Source organism: Triturus cristatus, chromosome 12 (genome assembly GCF_964204655.1).
Source record: "Triturus cristatus chromosome 12, aTriCri1.1, whole genome shotgun sequence".
Taxonomy (NCBI): domain Eukaryota; kingdom Metazoa; phylum Chordata; class Amphibia; order Caudata; family Salamandridae; genus Triturus; species Triturus cristatus.
The window spans coordinates 130,131,462-130,150,376 of NC_140595.1; the positions used below are offsets into that span (position 1 = coordinate 130,131,462).

Here is an 18,915-nt window from a genome sequence, read left to right on the forward strand (position 1 = left end):
CGCCGCCATTTTGTGGTAGGCCCAAATGCTAACTTAAGCGAAACTAACACAAAAGAATAATTAATACAAAGAAATGATGCTTCTAATGTTATACCCTCACTAATCCCTTTATGTATTAGTATTTTCCTAGCTTATAGCGACATTTAAAGCAATAATATTTACCTTTTGGATCCAACCTAGAATGCGAACATCACGTAAGCAATATAAATCATGCGATATCTAATTACCACATATACTACTTATTAATATGCGTACGTATTTTAGTTATTTGAATTATCTTGCCATGCAAATAGCAGTTTCCCACGTGTAGTTTGAGTATACAAAGGTTGAGTTAGTTTCACACAGCAAACCGTTAGTAAAATTATAATCAGTAAGTTATATAGTTAATCTTTTCATGCAAATAGAGAAGGTATACAAACTTTTGCTCTACCTGCTCCATCAGGAGCATGGCCAATCTTTCTTCTAGGAGAGCAAGGCAGTCCTCAAGCAGAAGGGCAGTCTTCTAGTGACAGGGCAGTCCTTCTTCTGAAATGTCCATAGGTCCAGTAGTGTACTGAAGAGTGGCACAGGAGATCCAATATTTACACCTGCTGCCAGCCTTTGTGTGTGGAGGAACACCATGTCCTACCCTCACATCTGGTCTGGAAAGTTCTTCCATTCCCCTGGCTCCAAGAAGTCTGGGGGCACAAAAGGCTGGTGTCAGGTTCCTTTGTGTGTGCCTTGAAATGTATGTGGGGACAGAATACAACTCCGCCCCACTCATAAAGCAGGATCGTCCTTCCTGCCCACACCTAGTCCCAAATTGTGTCACTGTCTGTGAGGAATACACAAGCCCTAACAGAAGAGTCATGTGACCCAGGACACTGACTGAAGGGACAATTGGTTAGGGCAAGAAAATGCCAGTTTTTTAAAAGTGGTGTTTTTAGAATTGTGACTCTTAAAATCCAAATTTTCCATTGATTAGGGTTTTAAATTGCAATTCATTTGAGTGAAAATACCATATATCTAAATGCTCTCAATCTAAAGTTATCACTTTTAAAATGCAATGAGGTAACCCAGGCTTAGTCAATGGGAGAGATAGGCCTTACAGTAATGAAAAACGACTTTAGGAGTTTTTCACTACCAGGACATGTAAACTGAAAAAACACGTCATACTTCTTAAAAACATGAGTCTTAGAGCCTACCTTAGGGAAGACTTATAAGTATTAAAAAGGCCTGGCTAAAAGTTTATTTTGAACCACAACAAAACCTCCTGGGCCTACAGGAAAATGCAAAAGAAAAGAAGGTAAAGAGAGCTAGCTGAGATGGAAAATTCCTTTTAAAGGACGGTTTCCCTCATCCACCATAGGTGGCGTGCTTTATCATCGGGAATCTCCTTGCACCTTGATGCCTAGTCACAGTGCGGGCTACAATTCCCTCCCTGAGCGGTAGAAGCCCAACTGATTGTTTTGGGAGGTATAATAAATACCCTTTGAATAAGTTCAGGGTGGTGAGGTCAGCAGAGCAAAAGCAAAGAAAAATTGTGATGGTTAAAACTGATTACAGGGTGCACAAATACATTTATTGAAGTGTCCATGGGCCAGGATTAAAAAACAGGACACTGCAGGAAGAATTAAATCTTCGCAATCGTGTCTCCAAGAAAGGTCAACATGTTTCAGCAAAGGTGTTGCAGCATTCATCAGGTCCTATAGCAATAGTGCTTCTGCTTATAGTTGTGCTCAAAATAGAAATAATGTAAAGTATATACAAAACCGGCCAGGGGTCCTTTGAAAGTCCAAAATATAAGGCAAAGGGGATCCACTAGAGGTCACCTGTAAAAGAACATTTGCAAATTATTAAACAGAAATAAACAGCTAGGTCAACATAACAGGCTAGGACAACATAAACAGGCTCCTGTTTCCTTAGGTTTGCTTATGTAAAAAATGTTAAAGAAAATCTTGCCCTTGCTTCTCATGGAGCTTAGGGAAACCAGTCATCCTGGCTCTTGACATATCTAAAATAGATTGTTGCAATGCTCTTTATGTGGGCTCCCAATCGGCCTTCTCAATAAGTTACAAACCTTCCAAAATGTGGCAGCAAGAGTGCTGAAGAATCTCCCCAAATTCTGCTCAGCTTCTTAAGCCATTAAAGACCTCCATTGGCTGCCCATTAGGGCAAGGATTAAATGCAAAACCTTATGCTGGGCCCATAAGGCACTGCATCAGGTTGGCCCTCGCTTTCTAATAGACTTTTTCAAGTGGTATGCCCCTTCTCTTACTCTACGGTCTAGCAATTCTGGGCAGGTATGAGTACCGAGGATAAACAGATTCCCTTTGGGAGGGGGAAGTTTCTCGTTACTCCCCTCTAAATGGTGGAACTCTCTAACCAGTCATCTCAGAGGTCAGCATAATCTGTTAAAGTTCAGGAAGGAATTGGATACTTTTCTTTTCAGCGCCATAGTTTAATGTTCTCATCTAATTGCTTAGCAACTCTTTAGGTATTTTAGATCCTGTACTGTTGGGTTTTCACATGACATAGCGCCAAGATGCCTTTTTGCTAATCGCACACTTTATAAGTAATATTAACATAACATAACATGTGGACAGGGCCACCGATGGAGTGTCACATCCCTATCATTGGCACCCATGCCGCAGTACCCATTCCTCCTCATTGAGTGTAATGCAAGCGGAACGGGTACATGCTTGGTGCGACCAAAAGGGTTTGTATCCAACAAAACTCCGAGTGAAGCTTACCCGCAACCATCGGGAGCACTGCCTCAACTCAGGCCCTGGCATGGGGCTCAGGGTACTCTCTATCCTACATACCACTCACAGGAGAAAGTAGTCAAAAGAGAAGCAAGAGAAAGGAAAATGTAAAAGCCTCAAGGTATTTCAAACATGCAATAACTGTAAATAAATCAGCTGTCATATGGATGGCTAGGTTTATGCAAACATATGTAAAAACAGACATGTGCAAGGTGCAGGAGCCTCCAACAAGAGGTCTACAAGACTTGTTAAGATGGACCGTAAACCGCTTTGCACGAGTTATAACTATAGCCCATGCTGTGAGGGAAAAGAGTTTGCTACAGGGCTGCTGGATACAGCGAGCTTCAAAAAGTGTGGCAAAATCAAAATGGATTAAATTAATGACACCCAAGAATTGAGAGGCAGAAACAAACGACTTGCTAACTGAGCCAACCCTTAAGGGTTGGATGAAGTTGCTAGTGGCAATAGCCAAATAGTACATATTGATGTGATTGCATGCTTCTATTTGCATGGTAAAGTGGCACAGTGTAGAACAAATGAAACAAGCATCTGCAATGGAATAGGTCTCGCATTTACGCGAGTTTGAGCTATTGGCATTGTAAATGACAATGCCTTTTATTTATGTTTTGGTTATAATTACATAAATAAAAGGCATTGTAATTTACAATGCCAATAGCTTAAACTCTCGCAAATGCGAGACCTATTGCTTTTCAAATGCTTGAAGGCATCACTGAGTTGCCCCGTTCTGTCTCCCATGGCCCCTGAAGAGCTCCTGTTAGCTACAAGTAAAATAAACAAGCTGGTGGTCACAACTGCACACAAGAGACCCTCCTGCAGTAAGAGAAACTCATTAAAGCAAATAGTGCTTAGATACTAAAGAAGACGTTCCGTGTTACAACCGAAGTAAAAGGGCCAGTCCTCATGGGAAGTTACAAATGAAGACAAGGAGGTACTGAGGAAGGACTAACAAACCTAATAACGAATCAATCAATCAATCAATCAATCATTGTACTTATAAAGCGCGCTACTTACCTGTGAGGGTCTCAAGTCGCTGAGGGGGGGGGCCGCTACTGCTCCAAGAGCCAGGTCTTGAGGAGTCTTCTGAAGGTGAGCAGGTCTTGGGTCTGTCGTATGTGGGTAGGGAGGGTGTTCCAAGTCTTGGCGGCGAGGAAGGAGAAGGATGTGCTGCCGGAGGTTGTTTTTTGGATGCGGGGGACAGCGGCGAGGGCGAGGCTGGCGGAGACCTGGGTGCTTGTGGAGAAGATGGTGTCGAGCGTGTGACCGGCGGTGTGGGTGGGAATGGTGACGAGTTGTCTGAGGCCGAGGTTGGCGAGGTTGGCGATCAGGGTGGTGGAGTTGGCATTGTTGTTGTTCTCGAGGTGGAAGTTCAGGTCCCTGAGGAGGATGTAGTCCGTGGAGGCGAGTGCGTGGGTGCTGACGAGGTCGGCGATGGAGTCGCTGAACCGTGGTCTGGGTCCTGGGGGTCTGTAGACTAGTGTTCCTCTGAGGGTGGTGTCGGTCAGTGTGGATCCTGAAGTGCAGGTGTTCGGCGGTGCTGAGGGTGTTGTCTGAGTTGGTGGAGATCTTGAGGCTGTACTTGTGGACGATGGCTATTCCTCCTCCAGTTCCGTTGGTGCGGTCTCTGCGGGCGATCTTGTAGCCGTCCGGGACGGCTATGGCGATGTCAGGGGCAGAGGAGTCGGTCCACCAGGTCTCAGTCATGAAGGCAATGTCTGGGGTGGAGGTGTCGAGCAGGTCCCAGAGCTCGACGGCGTGTTTGCGTGCAGAGTGCGTGTTTAGGAATATGCAGCGGAGGTGGTTGGGTTTGGTCCTTGGTGGTTTGGTGGTTCTGTTGCAGGTGCGGCAGGAGAACGGTCCGTGGGTGCATTTCGGGGCGGCCTGGAAGCAGCTGCAGTCTCGGCCGGCATTGAGTGCGTGGAGGGTGCTGGTGTCGTATCGGAGTCTGGCATCGTGGCGTTCGCGGGGGCCAGGGGTTCTGGCGCTGGGCGCGGTCGAGGCGTGCCAGCATTTACGAAGGACACTGACACAAGCCAATGACAAATATGGGCAGAGAGTGAGTGGGGCTTCAAGTACATACTCCAATACAGCATGGCTCTCAGAGCAGCGCATGAGCTGCCCAAACTCGACTTAAAAACACACCAAACACTGAATTGTTTAAGTATGCTGAGGGCATCCGTATCTTTCGACAAAGATGAGAACAGACGGTGTTGCCTTCAGGGATGAGGCCACTGCCCGCAGCGGTGGTAAGAGCTGCTAATGAAGGCATTCTTGAGCACTGTAATTACTTAATGCAGAATAGCTGGTAAAGCCAATCGTGCCATGTCACATGTTCTTGTGGGTGCTGGGAGTTGTAGTCCTGGCACCAGGTGGACATAGACCGATGTAGAACAGACAGGTAAAAAGCCTGCATAGTTAAAGTTATGCTATGTTCATGTATGACTGGCTTAAATTTGAGATTACAAGTCAGCATGAAAAATTGGTGACAAGGCAATGTACTCACTGTAATTGTGAAAGGGCCAGAAGGGCCGTAAAAAGCCATCCGCGTCTTGTCACACGTTCCTATGGGTGCTGGTAAATGGGGTCCCAGCCCCATGATGACGCAATGTAATACAGCCGGGGGAAAAGCCTGTAAAGTTAAAATTATGCTGTGTGCATATATGTTTTAGTAAATGATTGCTTGTCAGTGTAAAACAATACAAAATTCCTAATGAACTGATGTCAATGGAGTCACATGACGTCTTAGGTTAGGGGTTGTGTGCTGAATTCCTCATGAGCTTCCTCAAACAGTGCGGAATGCAGTCGTGTCAAATTGAACCACTTGGCCTCACTAATCTGTTTCTAAAAAAGAGCATATTCACATGTCACCCAAGCAAGTACCATAGAAATGTATATGATGCAGGAGGGGACTAACAACGCTGGAACATAGCTCAGCTCATGAACGCCTCAGACCTCATGGAATAGAGGACCAAGGGATCTCATCATTCAAGCCATTACTGCCACTGTGTAATCTATAGATCAATTCCTGTTCCTCAATAAAAAGATATCGTGAGTTGTTAGTGACTGATGGTGGTATGTTAGGCTTGTGTATGACTGTCCAGAGTACTTTGTCTGCTTGGTGTCCCTTCTCAATAAAGTGATTTGTTAATTTAGTTGCCTGTTTCCTGCATCTGATTGTAGTTCTATGCTCAGTATACCAGTTTTCACTTACTGTGTTCGTCATGTCGACATACCTCGAACCACAGGGGCATGTGATTAGTAGACAAGTCTCTTGCTGTTGCGATTTTTATGTTGCCTCTGTTCCCAGGGGTTATGAGTCCCGATATCAATCTGGGTAGTATGTGTAGTTTGCGCACATGCACCGCAGGAACCACAAGGAAAGTGTCCTGGTATTGGTGGTAATCCCCAGAGTGTGTTCTTTCTGGTAACATCAGTCATCATTGGTCTCTTAAGCACCAATTTATCCTTCAAATTTCTGCTGTGTTTGTAGGCAGAGAGTAGACATGGAATAGAATGTCCCCTTTATTCAGCATGTGCCAGTTCTTACAGATTGATTTCTTGATCAGACCCGAAAAACTGCAGAAGGTATTCACGTATACAAGCCTCCCTATAGGTGCTTTCGGTGGTCTGATGTAAAGGAGTGCTTCCCGGTTGTTGTTTCTCGCTCTTTTGGCTAATTTTCATTTGAGTGAGGCTGGGTATTGTCTAACAGATGAAAGAACAGGGTCTTAGCTTGTTCCATATACTTCTGAATGTGGGAACAGTTGCGCCGGAGGGGTAGAAGCTGTCTAAAAGGAAGATTGTCTCTCTGTGATTTTGGATGGTAACTCGTGTAAAACAATAAGGCATTACGTACCATTGGTTTCTTTATATAGTTCAGTTTCTAGAGAACCAGATGATGGATATACGAGTAAGTCCAGAAAGGGGAGATGGTCTTTGCTGTATTCGCAAGTGAACTTCAGAAAGTGATTCAGGTAATTCAACCATTGATGAAAAGAGGTGATGGAGGTTACATCACCATGCTAGATGACAAAAATATCATCAATGTAGCTGTTTCACACACCTATGTGGTGGCGGGATGGCTTGTCAGGCACAAGGACATGTTCTGTCTCGAAAGAAATGCATATACAAATTTGCCAGACTGGGGGCGAATGTACTGCCCATAGAAGCTCCGGACTTCTGCAGGTACAGGCCTTGCTTAAATTGGAAGAAGTTCTCTGTCATGGCCATGTGGACACATTTCATAATGAAGAAGACCGGAGTGAGGACATCCAAATTTTGACCTTGAAGTAGAAACTCCACAGTGACGAGGGTCTGGTCTTGTGGAATGCATTTTTAAAGCAACTTAATGTCAAAAGAAACAAGGTAGTCAGTCTCTATGTTGAAATCCACATTATCCAGTAAGTGTAGGACATCATTAGTGTCCTGGAGATAGGTGGGCATCTCACGAACCAAAGGCCTCAGAAAAAGGTCCTCACATTGGGACAAGGGTTCCAAAAGAGATACAATCACTAAGATGATTGGTCTATCCGGAGGTGGCAGTTAGGGTTCAGCGGTTTTAGGAACAACGTAAAAGTATGGGGTGACCGGGTCCATGGCTTCCTCAACCATCAATTTAATGGCAGTGAATAATATCTTGGTGGGGTCACATTTGTTTTATACACTCAACGCTGTATGTTGCTGTGTCCAAAACCACTGTGGCTCCGCCTGTTTCAGACGGTTTCATGGTGATGGAGACATCTGTGCAGAGGGTGTTGAGGGCCAACCCTTCCTGTTTTGACAGGTTAGAGAAAGGTTGTCTGACTCCTTTTTTGTCAGGCTCCAGGTCCTTGAGGAATGCTTTCTCAAAACCATATGAGAAGGGGGGATAAAAGTTGATTTCTTGCTCAAATTGGTGTTAGGTTGAGAGGTCTCAGTGTCAATCTCAGTACTCTCAGCAAAAAAGTGTTTAAGTCTTATCTTGCTAAAGAATTGAGATAACTTTTTCTGGATTTGAAATTCATTCCCCTTGTGCGTGGGGAAAAAACTCAGTCCTTTGTTAAGAAAACAAAGCTCTGAAGTGGTCAGTATCCGGCTTCTAAGATTTACAGCAAGGTAATTTCACTGCTCGTGCTCACCTGGGGATTCATTTTCGTCATGCTCCGCGTGTGGCGGGGTGACTGAGGTACATGGGCTTGCTGGTGTTTTCTTCTGCCACTCATCCTGCCACGACCCTGCTGTAAAAAAGTCAGTTTGTAAAAGAGAGGTGGGTGAGGCTAGAACTGTGGAATAGGAGGTTGAAAATGAGGCATCGGATAGCCCCAGGGCGTTGGGGGCCACCGCTAATGTTGGGGTGGTCTGGAATATTGTCCTCACCACCTGATTCAGCCTTTCCTTTGAAGGCCCGGCTGTTGTGGGCCAATAGATCTGGAATCCGAGTTTCTTGACCAATCATCAGTGTCAGATGAGGAATAGTTGGAGCCGTATCTAAGCCCCTTCTGGTTGAACTCTGGACCTGTATAGTTGTCACTTGTATTTGAATATACCTTCGAGAGAGAGAAGCGCGCCAGGTCTTGTTAGAATTTTTTGGTCTTGGTAGTCAGTACGGAGTCTTTATACTCTTTGCTGGTTATGTTAGTTTCATCTATATGTTTTTTGTGTAATGTGGCTAATATGGCGGTCTTCAACTGAGTCTCAGATCCCTGGATTTCGATCAAGATAGCATCCTCAATCTGCTTGGCGTTGCTGAAGATAAGGATTAATCCAATCCCAGGTGCAACGCCATGCAATCAGGGACCAGTCTCTCCTAAACGTTTTGCCTTCAAGAAAGAGTCTAGGGGCATTGCTGACAATCAGGCTTAGGGAGACACAAATGCCTTAAAGATATTCGGTCAGGTTTATTTTATCAGGTCAAAATGGCAGTTTAAAACAGCACTGCTTGCTTGTAGACATGTTGTAAGAGTCTAGTGTAGTGGGTGACACAATTAGTGCTGCAGGCCCACTAATAGCATTTAATTTACAGGCCCTGAGTCTAGATAGTACCATTTACTAGGGAAATTCAAGTAAATTAAATGTTCCAATAAGGTGTAATCCAATTTTACCACGTTTTATGGTGAAAACACAAACACTTTAGCACTGGTTAGAAGTGAAAAAGTGCATAATGTCTTAAAAGCCAACAAAAAAGTGTGCAGAAGAGGAATGAAGTGAAGGCAAAATGTTTGGGGTGACCCTGCAGAAAGGGCCAGATCCAACAGCAGGAATATTCCATCACCAGGGAATTTTCATCTCAGTCAGCAAACCTTTCGATTGATAGAAGACTATTTCGACCAAATAAGCATTGAACTCTTCATGTCGCCATCCAACACTCTTCTCACCCACTTCTGCACTCAGACTTGGTGTTAGGAAATATAGGGGTCAGATGCATTAGCAATACCAAGGCCGCGGATCATTTCTACCAATTCCCATGCTCCAGAAGATGCCTCAGGGGATTCAGCGCAAGGAGGTTGTAGTAAGCTCAACAGTCCTGAAGCTGAGGGTTGAAAGTTGAAAGGGTTGCGTTGCAGCACTTAAGATGCCTGAAGAAGGTTGCATATGACATGTAAGCTTCTAGAAATGATTCATGTGCTAAACATTGGAAACATTTTGAGTCATGGTGTGAAAATAATGCCTTAGATCCTTTCAAGATTTTAGAATTCCTTAGGTACGCTTCCATCCAAACATCACAGTCGAAACATATCAACAAGACCCTCATAGATGCAAGAAGTAACATGTCTGAAGCAGTTCTGTCAGCAACTAGACTTTTGAAAAAACTTAGGTGAGGAAACTTCTGATTCCTTTTCCTATCTTTTCTTGGGCTCTCTTGAATGTTTTAGAGGGTTTCCAAAAAGAGCCTTTAACTGGCTCAGATATCTTGGGTCACCGCTAAAGTCGCTTTCTTAAAAGCTATGACCTCTTCAGGGAGATTATCTTTCCAGATAGAGGAGTCTTAAGACCAGACCTAAAATTCAGACCTAAAGTACAGTCACATTTTCACAACTCTCAAGAGATCATCTACTTGTTTTCAGCCATTATCAAACAGTGATGTTCCATCATTTTTAGATGTGAAAATAGGTTTTTCAGTTTATTATGAAAAATCAAAGGTTTTTAGATTATCCAAACATTGTTTGTTTCCTGTGGTGCAGCTAATAAGGGAAAGACAGCATCAACTACAATGATACATTGGGCAATCAATTGATCAGGCTTATGTATCGATGGGGCAAATACTAAACACAAACAGAGAAAAATCCTCAGTAGGTCATCAACAGCTATGGCCACATCATGATTGGAGGCAGTGGGAGTGTCATTGCGGTACATCTCTATAGCAGCCACTTGGGCAGCACTAAGCACTATTTTGTCTTATCAGCTAGGTTTATTTCCTAACAATGCTGAAAATGTTGGTGCTTCCATATTGAAGTCCGCAATTACATTTATTTACGAGTCTTATATAGCACTGGCCAGACTCAAAGGTACCAGAGTGTTTTACAACATTTACCATGATGATAGCGGACACACATTATTTCGGTAAACAGCATTGTCTGGTGTCGAATCAGGTAAGGCCTGGATGGTATCATAGAAGCGGATCAAAAGACAGGTGATGTAGAAACCCTCTTTCTAAGGTAGATTGTCCGCTGAACAAGATTCCTGGAGCAGAGGTACTCTGTCTCGCTCGGTGGTTGCTATCTAGTTGGTTGAGTTTGGTTAAGTAAGCGGTCCGTGAGCTGTCTTTTGAAGTTTCTGAAGAAAGGGTTGGTCCTGATATGGACTGCAATGGAGTTCCAAATTTTAGGAGCATTTCCAGAGAAGGAGCGTGACAAGGTTTTTTGTTTGCGAGTTTTGGGAGGAATGAGAAGTAGTGCGTTTATGCTCCTAAGATTTCTCATCTGGCCTGCCTTTTTGGGTTTGGATGCAAGGTAAGCAGGTTTGCCGGTGTGAGGAGCTTTGTGGGTGAGACACGCAGTTCTGAAGTTTGAACTCGCTTCAATCGGGAGCCGCTTTAGTTCTCTCAGAGAGAGTGAGATATGATTGTATTTCTTGACTCCAGTGATCATCCTAGCAGCTGCATTTAACATTGTTCAGAGGGGGGCTAAGTGAGATTTTGCCGTGCCTGTGAGGGTTGCATTTCCGTAGTCCACTCTGGACAGAACCAGCCATTGTGTGGCCTGTTTAAGATCATTGGGAGGTATGTGGGGTTTGATTTTGCTGAGGAGCTTAAGGTTGTAGAATGCGCTCTTCTCAGTGCTCTTTGTATGTTTGCTTATGTTCAAACGTGGGTCCAGAGTGAATCCCAGGGATTTTGCTGAGTCAGCCAGGGTAAGATTGCAGTTAAGAGCATCAATGGATTTTAGCCCTTCTTTAATTTGGGGGGTTGGTTTGTTATTGGATATGAGAAGGATTTCCGTCTTAACTTGGTGGAGTTTTAGGCGGTTGTGTGATAGCCAGTGCTGGACTTCTCTTAGGGTGTCATTTAGTCTATGTATGTCTCCTACTGAGGATGTTTCCAGGTAGAGCTGGGTATCATCCACATAGAGGTGGAAGGGGATGTTGGCTTTTTTGAGTATGACGGTGATGAGCTCCATGTATATGTTGAACAGTGAGGGGGAGGGAACTAACCTTTGTGGGACACCCTGGTTTGTAGGAAATATGTCGGAAGTAGAGTTGTTGATTTTTATTTGTTGAGAGCGGTTTTGTAGGAAGGATGTGCACCATTGTAGGACCACCTCGTCCGCTCCGATTCTTTCTCGGAGGGAGTTTATGAGAAGTTTGTGGTTAACCGTGTCAAAGGCTGCCGATAGGTCAAGGAGTATGAGTAGGCAGCATCGGTCTACATCGAGTGATTTGTGCACGTCATGTGTAACATTAAGGATCCCTGTCTCGGTGCTGCACCCTTTTCTGAAACCCGATTGGTGAGTGCCCGGTAGGTTGTTGCTGTCAATGTGTTGGTTGAGTTGGAGGAGAACAGATCTTTCAAGTATTTTGGCTAAGAAAGGGAGGTTGGAGACAGGCTTGAAGGTATTGAGGTTATTTGGGTCCGTGCCCATTTTTTTTAGTAGTGGCGTGTCTTGGCCGATTTTAATACAGTCTGGCATAACTCCGGTTCTCAAGGAGCTATTTATAATCTTGGCCCAGATAGGGGCGAGGTTCAGCTATTTTGCCAGGTGGGCAGGAATAGGGTCAGCAATGTGGGAGGAGGGCTTGGACATATTAATAATTTCAGTGATGTCTGCTTCTGAGATGGGGTTGAATGTTTTCCAGCTCCTGGGAGGGTGTGTGGGGGAGTTGTTTCCTTCATTACTCGAGGGTGAAATTTTGTTGGATGATAGGATATGGTCGTCAAGTGAGCGCTCAATCTTGTGATTTTATCATTAAAGAAATTGGCAAAATTGTCACAGAGTTTTTTCGAGGCCTGTGCGGTTATTGTGGGTGGCTTGAAGATTTGTTGTTTAATGATATTGAAGAGCTCTTTGGGATGGTTTTTTGTATTGTCTAATGCACTGCGGAAGAAGGCAACTTTTTATATTTCCTGCTTTCTGTTTTGAGCTGGTCAAGGTGGGTTACAGATGGGTTAGTCCGCCAAAGCCTTTCAGCAGCTCCGAGTTGTCTTCTTTCAGAGTTTAGGTCTATATTGAAACAGGATCTTGATGGGGTGTTCCTGACTCTTTTCTGTTTCAAAGGGGCTACTTGGTCTAGGATGGCTGTCATTGTTACGTTGTAGTGTGTGTAGTGTGTAGTAAGTTCGGTTGTAGAGAGTTTATCTGCAGTGTGGGGACATAGTGTCATCACCCTTCCTTCCAGGTCAGCTAGGGGAAATAATTGTTGAATTAAAATTTCAAACACACACATACATACACACAGTCTCTCTCACACACATACAGTCTCTCTGTCACACGCACATACATACATGCAGTCTCGCACACACATATGCAAACACAGTCTCACTCACAAACAGTCACACACACATACACACAGTCTCTCACACACATACAAGTCTCTGTCACACACACACACAGTCTCACACACACACGCAAGCAGTCTCACACATATAGTCACACACAGTCTCTCTCACATACATACAAGTCTCTGTCACACACACATGCAGTCTCACACAAACACACACACACAATCTCACACACATACAATCACACACACACACATACACACAGTCTCTCTCACACACACAAGTCTCTCTGTCACATGCTCACACACACACATGCAGTCTCACACACACACATACATACACAGTCTCTTACACACACATAGTCTCTGTCACATGCTCACACACACACATGCATGCAGTCTCATACACACACAGAAACACAATCTCACACACATACAGTCACATACACACATACACACAGTCTCACACACATACAAGTCTCTGTCACACACTCACACACACATGCAGCCTCACACACACAAATACACACAGTCTCGCACACATACAGTCACACACACACATGCACAGTCTCTCTCACACACATACAAGTCTCTGTCGGACACACACAGTCTCTCTCTCTCATACACACATGAAGCCTCACACACACACTCACACTCACACAAACACAGTCTCGCACACATACAGTCACACACACACATGCACACAGTCTCGCTCACACACATACAAGTCTCTCTGTCACACACACACACACACACACGCAGTCTCTCTCACACACACACTCTCCTCTCTCCCCGCCCCTCCAAAAGCTATTTGTTTCGCTAGATCCTTGAAACCAGTAACATTCTCCAGATCACAGAGCTTTTAGTAAGCTAAAATGTCTGGCCAGCTCCTAATCGGAAAATGTCCCAGCACGGCTACCCTCTTTCTTGCCCTTTGGAATCCCCAATGCTTTGTGACTTTAAACATGTGCAACGCGCAGTTCTCATGTGCTCGTGAACTCTGTACAATCCATGCATTGAAACGGAATGCCCTCGTTTCTAGATTGTGAACCCATTTGACCTAGATTCTCGCCGTTGTTTGGAACAAACCGCTTGATGCATGTGTATGTTTTACCCAGATGTGCTGAACTCTCTCGGACGCTGTGGGAGCAAAAAGAGAAAGAGAGGGCGCGCGTGGAGATGTGTGTCTGTCTCAGAGAGAGTGAGGGAGCGCGTGGAGATGTGTGTCTGTCTCAGAGAGAGTGAGGGAGGGAGCGCGTGGAGATGTGTGTCTGTCTCAGAGAGAGAGAGGCTGAGAGAGTGAGTGAGGGAGGGAGCGCGTAGAGATGTCTAAGAGAGAGGGAGTGAGAAAAAGAGAGCGAGGGAGGGAGCGCGTGGACTGGAGGTGTGTGTCTCTGTCACACAGAGAGAGAGAGAGAGGGCGCGAAGCAGAGAAGCAAATGAATAGAGATGGAAGGAGAGATGAAGGGGGAGGGGGGATTGGGGCGGGAGGGGGGATTGGGGCGGGGGGGGGGGAAATAGTTGAAACGAAGAAGAGAGGAGAAAGATAAAAGGCGAGAGGAAGGGTGAACCCAATGGAAAAAGGGAGAGCCTCGAAACATAAATATTTACTGGGAGTGACTGACTGGGGAAATATATTTAGCGAGATTAGGAGGGGTGAAGGGAAATAAGTGTAAACAGACAGAGGGAGAGGTGTTGAGGTGTAGACAAATCGAAGAAAGTGAGGGTGCTTCGTGATTAAAAGGGCGTGGCAGTGAAGTGTCCTCATAGACAGCAGAATTATAAGCAATAAAGTAAAGTGGGGAGCCTTTAAGGGGCGCCTCGGTGCGTGGAGAGACAAGCTGCTGCTGTGTCCAAACTGTTTTTCGAGTGACACAAAGGGCACACATGGTGTCAGCGTGCCGGTGGGGGTAGGAGGAGGGGGCGCGCGAGGGAGGCGGCTCCGCTCTTTCCAAACGGGCTCCGGTTTCAACGAGTGACTCTTTCCCGAGAAGGCGACTCGGGAAGAGGGTCTATTTAGAGAAGAGCCCCCCATATTTGAATTTACTTGCTTAGGGGTTCACTGCCCCTCCCCAGAGTCCGATTCCTGCGGGTCGGCGCCCTCTACATCTAACAAGGATGGGGAAAGCGGTGAGTACCGTGCGTGTGTGTTTTTGATGTAATTTCTATTAACTTTTAAAAAGCGCGTCTGGTTTTGTTATTAAACATTTTGACACTTCCGGAAATAGTAAACCCTGGCTGCTGCCGTCTGTTCAAATGGCTGGGAGAGTTCTTCGATTTCCGTGGCACCGCTCGGTCGCAGGTTCAAATCTCGGTCGGGCCGACTTAGCCTGTCATCCTGCCGAGGCCGAATACATGTTTTCCTTAAAGTTGGTACTGAGCAAGGCCGAGGTTTATAGACGGTTAAGCTCGAAAAATATCTCGCTAAACTATAACTCCGTCAATGAGTTGTGGTTAATTGCCTGACCACCACCTCTTTGAGTTTAACGAAAAGGATAGTATGGGGGTTAATGCACCTTCTGCAGAACAGTGTGCAAAGGTACAGATTACAAACCTGACGTGTGTGTGTGTGTGTGAGAGAGAGAGAGAGAGAGAGGGAGAGAGAGAGTGTAAGCCTGCTGCTGGGATTGTGTTATTGCAGAACAACTACGTGTATTTCGAAGATATTTAGATATCTGTTTTCAATGGGCAAGCACATATTTTTTCTAACATAGCTAAACTTTGCTGCCTTTTTATCAAGATAAACCATTCTCACAGGAGGCATCACCGTAAAACAACACTAGCTCTGTTTATTTCAGCTGATAATAAATAGTTTTTATATAGTGCTTCATAGCACACTTTTGGCATTTGTAAGCGCTGTAAATGACGTGCTGCCACCATCCCGGTTGATTGTGCTGAATTTATCGGCCTCAGAAGGAGGGAAGGCTGAAATGGACTTGTCAGGGTTCGAACTTGTGACCTTACAATCTGCTGCCACTTTATAGTTATTGATATTGTTACTGAAATCTCCATTTATCTGCTCGCATTCCAGGAGAACGATTACAATAATAATATGATCTTAAAGTAGGATTTCCCAAGACTTAGGCAAATTTGGAGAAACTGCCTGAATTTCTTTTACAAAAAAGCACTTTTGACCCTTTTGGCTCGCCGTTGTGATGCTGACCTGCTTTTCGCGTCATTAAGTTCGAGTTGTGATTTTTGTAAGAACCCCCAATGCTGTTATGAGAGACAAACATGGTCAGTTATTGCTCACAAAGTCTTGGGGTCCTGCCTCTTTCCACCATATTTACTACACATTGGAAGATTGTGCTGTTTCCCGCCATTCGTTTTGCAGTAGTCAGTGCTATTTTCAAGCCGCAAAGACAAATAAAAATAAGCATTGGCATAGCCTTTAGGTCTCACCTTTGGGACCTATTGGCTTTATCAATGGTTAAGTGATGCAGTACTGCATTGCCGTTGCAGTGCAGCATGACTAAAGAGCAGAAAAGGTAAAAGAAACCTATAATGCTGTTGGCCGCATGAGCATTCTTAAAAAATGAGGGCAGCGCATTTAAAAAAAAAGAAAATTATTTATCAATCCAACTTGAATCAATAAAAAAAAATTAACAAGTATGTTTTTTTATAGTGGGTGGGGAAGGCAGAACTGTTGGCGGGGGTTGGGTTGGGGGAAGCAACGTGGATGTCAGGGAAAAGCAATGTACACTGCCGGGTGAAGTGAGGCACACGGGCGAGAGAGAGAGTAGTCTAGAACTGGGGCGGAGAAGCACAAGGGCGAAAAGGCAACCTGGGGGTGGCAGAAGCACCCGAGGGCGAGCAAAGAATGGAGGTGAAGAAGCACATGCTTGAGAGAGATCAACACAGAGAGCAGCAAAGGAGCGGCAATGTGCACAAGGGAGACAGCTGGAAAACACATTCACTCTTCTGAAATGTTTAATCAGGAAGTAAAAAAGTAGTGCCCTGAAAAGTAAGCAGTGGTAGGACACAAGTAATGGGTCCATGCACCAGGAGAAGAAAAACATAAAAAGAGGAAGGAACGACCAAGCAAGTTAACAGATAAGAAGCAACTGGATAGATGGGAGTGACAGTAGAGTCAACCAATGGTAATTAATGAGTGGAATCTGAGCCCACTGTGCGCTGACAATAGGTCCTTTCTCAAACAGTTTGCTTTGTCTGTTAGGCAAGACCTAATAATAAATGTATGCAGTCTGCATGCAATTTACAACAGTATTATATAGGCCAAGAGTGTGCTATTTTACTCCAGTTTTTAGGTCTCGCCTGACCCAGCGCATGCGCTGATCTGGCAAGACATTTTGTGAGGTCTCCAAAAAGTGCTACCAGGCCAGCCTAGAGCTACAGTGCATGTGCGCGGGTGCACGCGCCGCGCTTGACCGAGATTACGGCACGGCCACTTTGATGTTTGATATCGATCACTTTCGCGGCCGCACGGCCGCTTGGCATAGCCAATAGGTCTCGCTTTTGGGACCTTATAAGTATTTAGTTATGCAACTGTTGCATGGCTAAACACTTATAAGGTCCCAAAGGCGAGACCTATTGGCTATGCCAATGCTTGTTTAAAAAGGTCAGCGCAGCAGAACTCATTGTTAATGTTCTTTCCTCATACTATCTATGATGTATGTTACTTATTGCAAAAACATGCTGTTTGCCACCTTTTGGGGACATGCGTGTTGGACTTCAGAGCAAAATCAAGATTCCCATTTGATCTATACAGAAAAAAATCAATGAACACTGCCAAAGAACACCACCGACTGTTGCAAAAAAAGAAATATGAGAATCAATATGTGATAAGGTGCTGAACAGCTACCAACCTGCAGTTTCTGTTCTTTCTTTTAGCGCTACATCTGTTACTAATCTAAACCGAGACATATGAAAGATAAATGGCAAATTTGGCCCATCAGAATTTAAACCCATGACGTGAAGTCTACAAATAGTTCTCTGTAGCAAGAAAACTTAGTGGGTTAATACACCTGCTTTAATAGGTGCGTTAGGAAAATAAGGTCTTTCGCCTTACTTTTGGTAAATTAATGTTTTGTAATACCACTTGATGATTTAGGATTATGAAGACATACGAAAATCAATTGGCCGAATATTCTCATTAGGGAAGTTTAAAGTAAGTTATATTTTTATAATGTGGTGCTTAAATAATCTCTGTTCCCGTTCGATAAGCCTGTGTCTTTTGGGCAAGGCAAGAAATGACTGGGTGCCCCTGTAGCTCAGTCCCAGCAGGTGGCGTTTGAGTGCTCCTACATGCCGCTAATATGGCATCTTTTCCAGGATGTTGCAGCGAAATGGTACTTCCGCCACTTTCTCACAAAACTATAATCACAGCGAGCACTTTTTATAGCCTCGTGTTTAGACCGGCTTTGGAGTCTGGCCGGTTTGACTCTCACTTTTGGTCAGTGTGATAGCCTACACCAGTTGTTGTGTGCTTAATTTGAGCCGGTGGTTTCCGGTGCTCAGCACCAGCACTTAATTGGCAGCACCAGCACTTATGACAGTCTGCCACATGGTGGTGCTGTATGTCTAATTTAAAGTGAGCACAACAACTGTTGTTTACTAATTCAATATAAGTTAAAAATGGCTAATATCTGCCGCCCATGCTAATCTTATAGCTTTGGGGGCCTGAAATAGTCTGAATTGTTACACTTGTAGGAGTGGGATGGTTAGTAGTTGTATTGAGACTGTCACTGGTAGAGCTAGCAGGGGTAATGGTTGGTGTAGGCTGCAGTGGCCTCCTGACGAGGGCCCGACACTTACATGTTTTTGCAAATTAAGCACTGCAGTTGTGGAGAATACTGGCTTTCATGGGCCCAGTCACGAGCACCCTGTTAATATATTTTGCTATTTTTTCAGGTTTTTTTACTATTTTTTTGCAGCATTTCTGCAAGTTCGTTGATGCCCTTCGACCAATCGAATAGTGAATGGCGAGAGATCATTGGATTTAGTTGGTCGAGCAGAACTGGTTGAGTGTCATGGCCCTTGTGAGCTTCTTCTGCTCAGGCACCAGCCACAGGTGAGGCGGGAGGAAGGTTTAGAGGGTGGCACACTGAGGGGCAGATTTACAAGAAAGTGACGCATCTGTAAAGATGCGTCACTTTCCCTGCGCCAACATGTCAAATCCTTGCGTCACCATGGATGCGCCGTATTTACAATACGGCGCACCATGGCGCAAGGTTGACAGATGCGTCAGAAATTCTGACGCATCTGATGATGGAAAAGTCAT

The 18,915-nt window shown here is 44.7% G+C and overlaps 1 protein-coding gene across 3 annotated transcripts in view; it reads left to right on the plus strand.

Annotated features, from left to right (window-relative positions):
* The window catches only part of LOC146772876 (sodium/potassium-transporting ATPase subunit alpha-2), a 348,828-nt gene that overhangs the window by 83,595 nt on the left and 246,318 nt on the right, over positions 1 to 18,915 (plus strand). Inside the window, exon 1 of one of the 3 annotated variants that reach the window (XM_085637736.1) lies at positions 14,652 to 14,804. The exons of the other annotated variants lie outside the window; for them this stretch is intronic. Within the exon in view, the coding sequence (XP_085493862.1) occupies positions 14,793 to 14,804 (12 nt within the window). The 5' untranslated portion in view covers positions 14,652 to 14,792. Of the gene's footprint in view, positions 1 to 14,651; positions 14,805 to 18,915 lie in introns of those variants that run through there. 3 annotated transcript variants of the gene reach the window in all.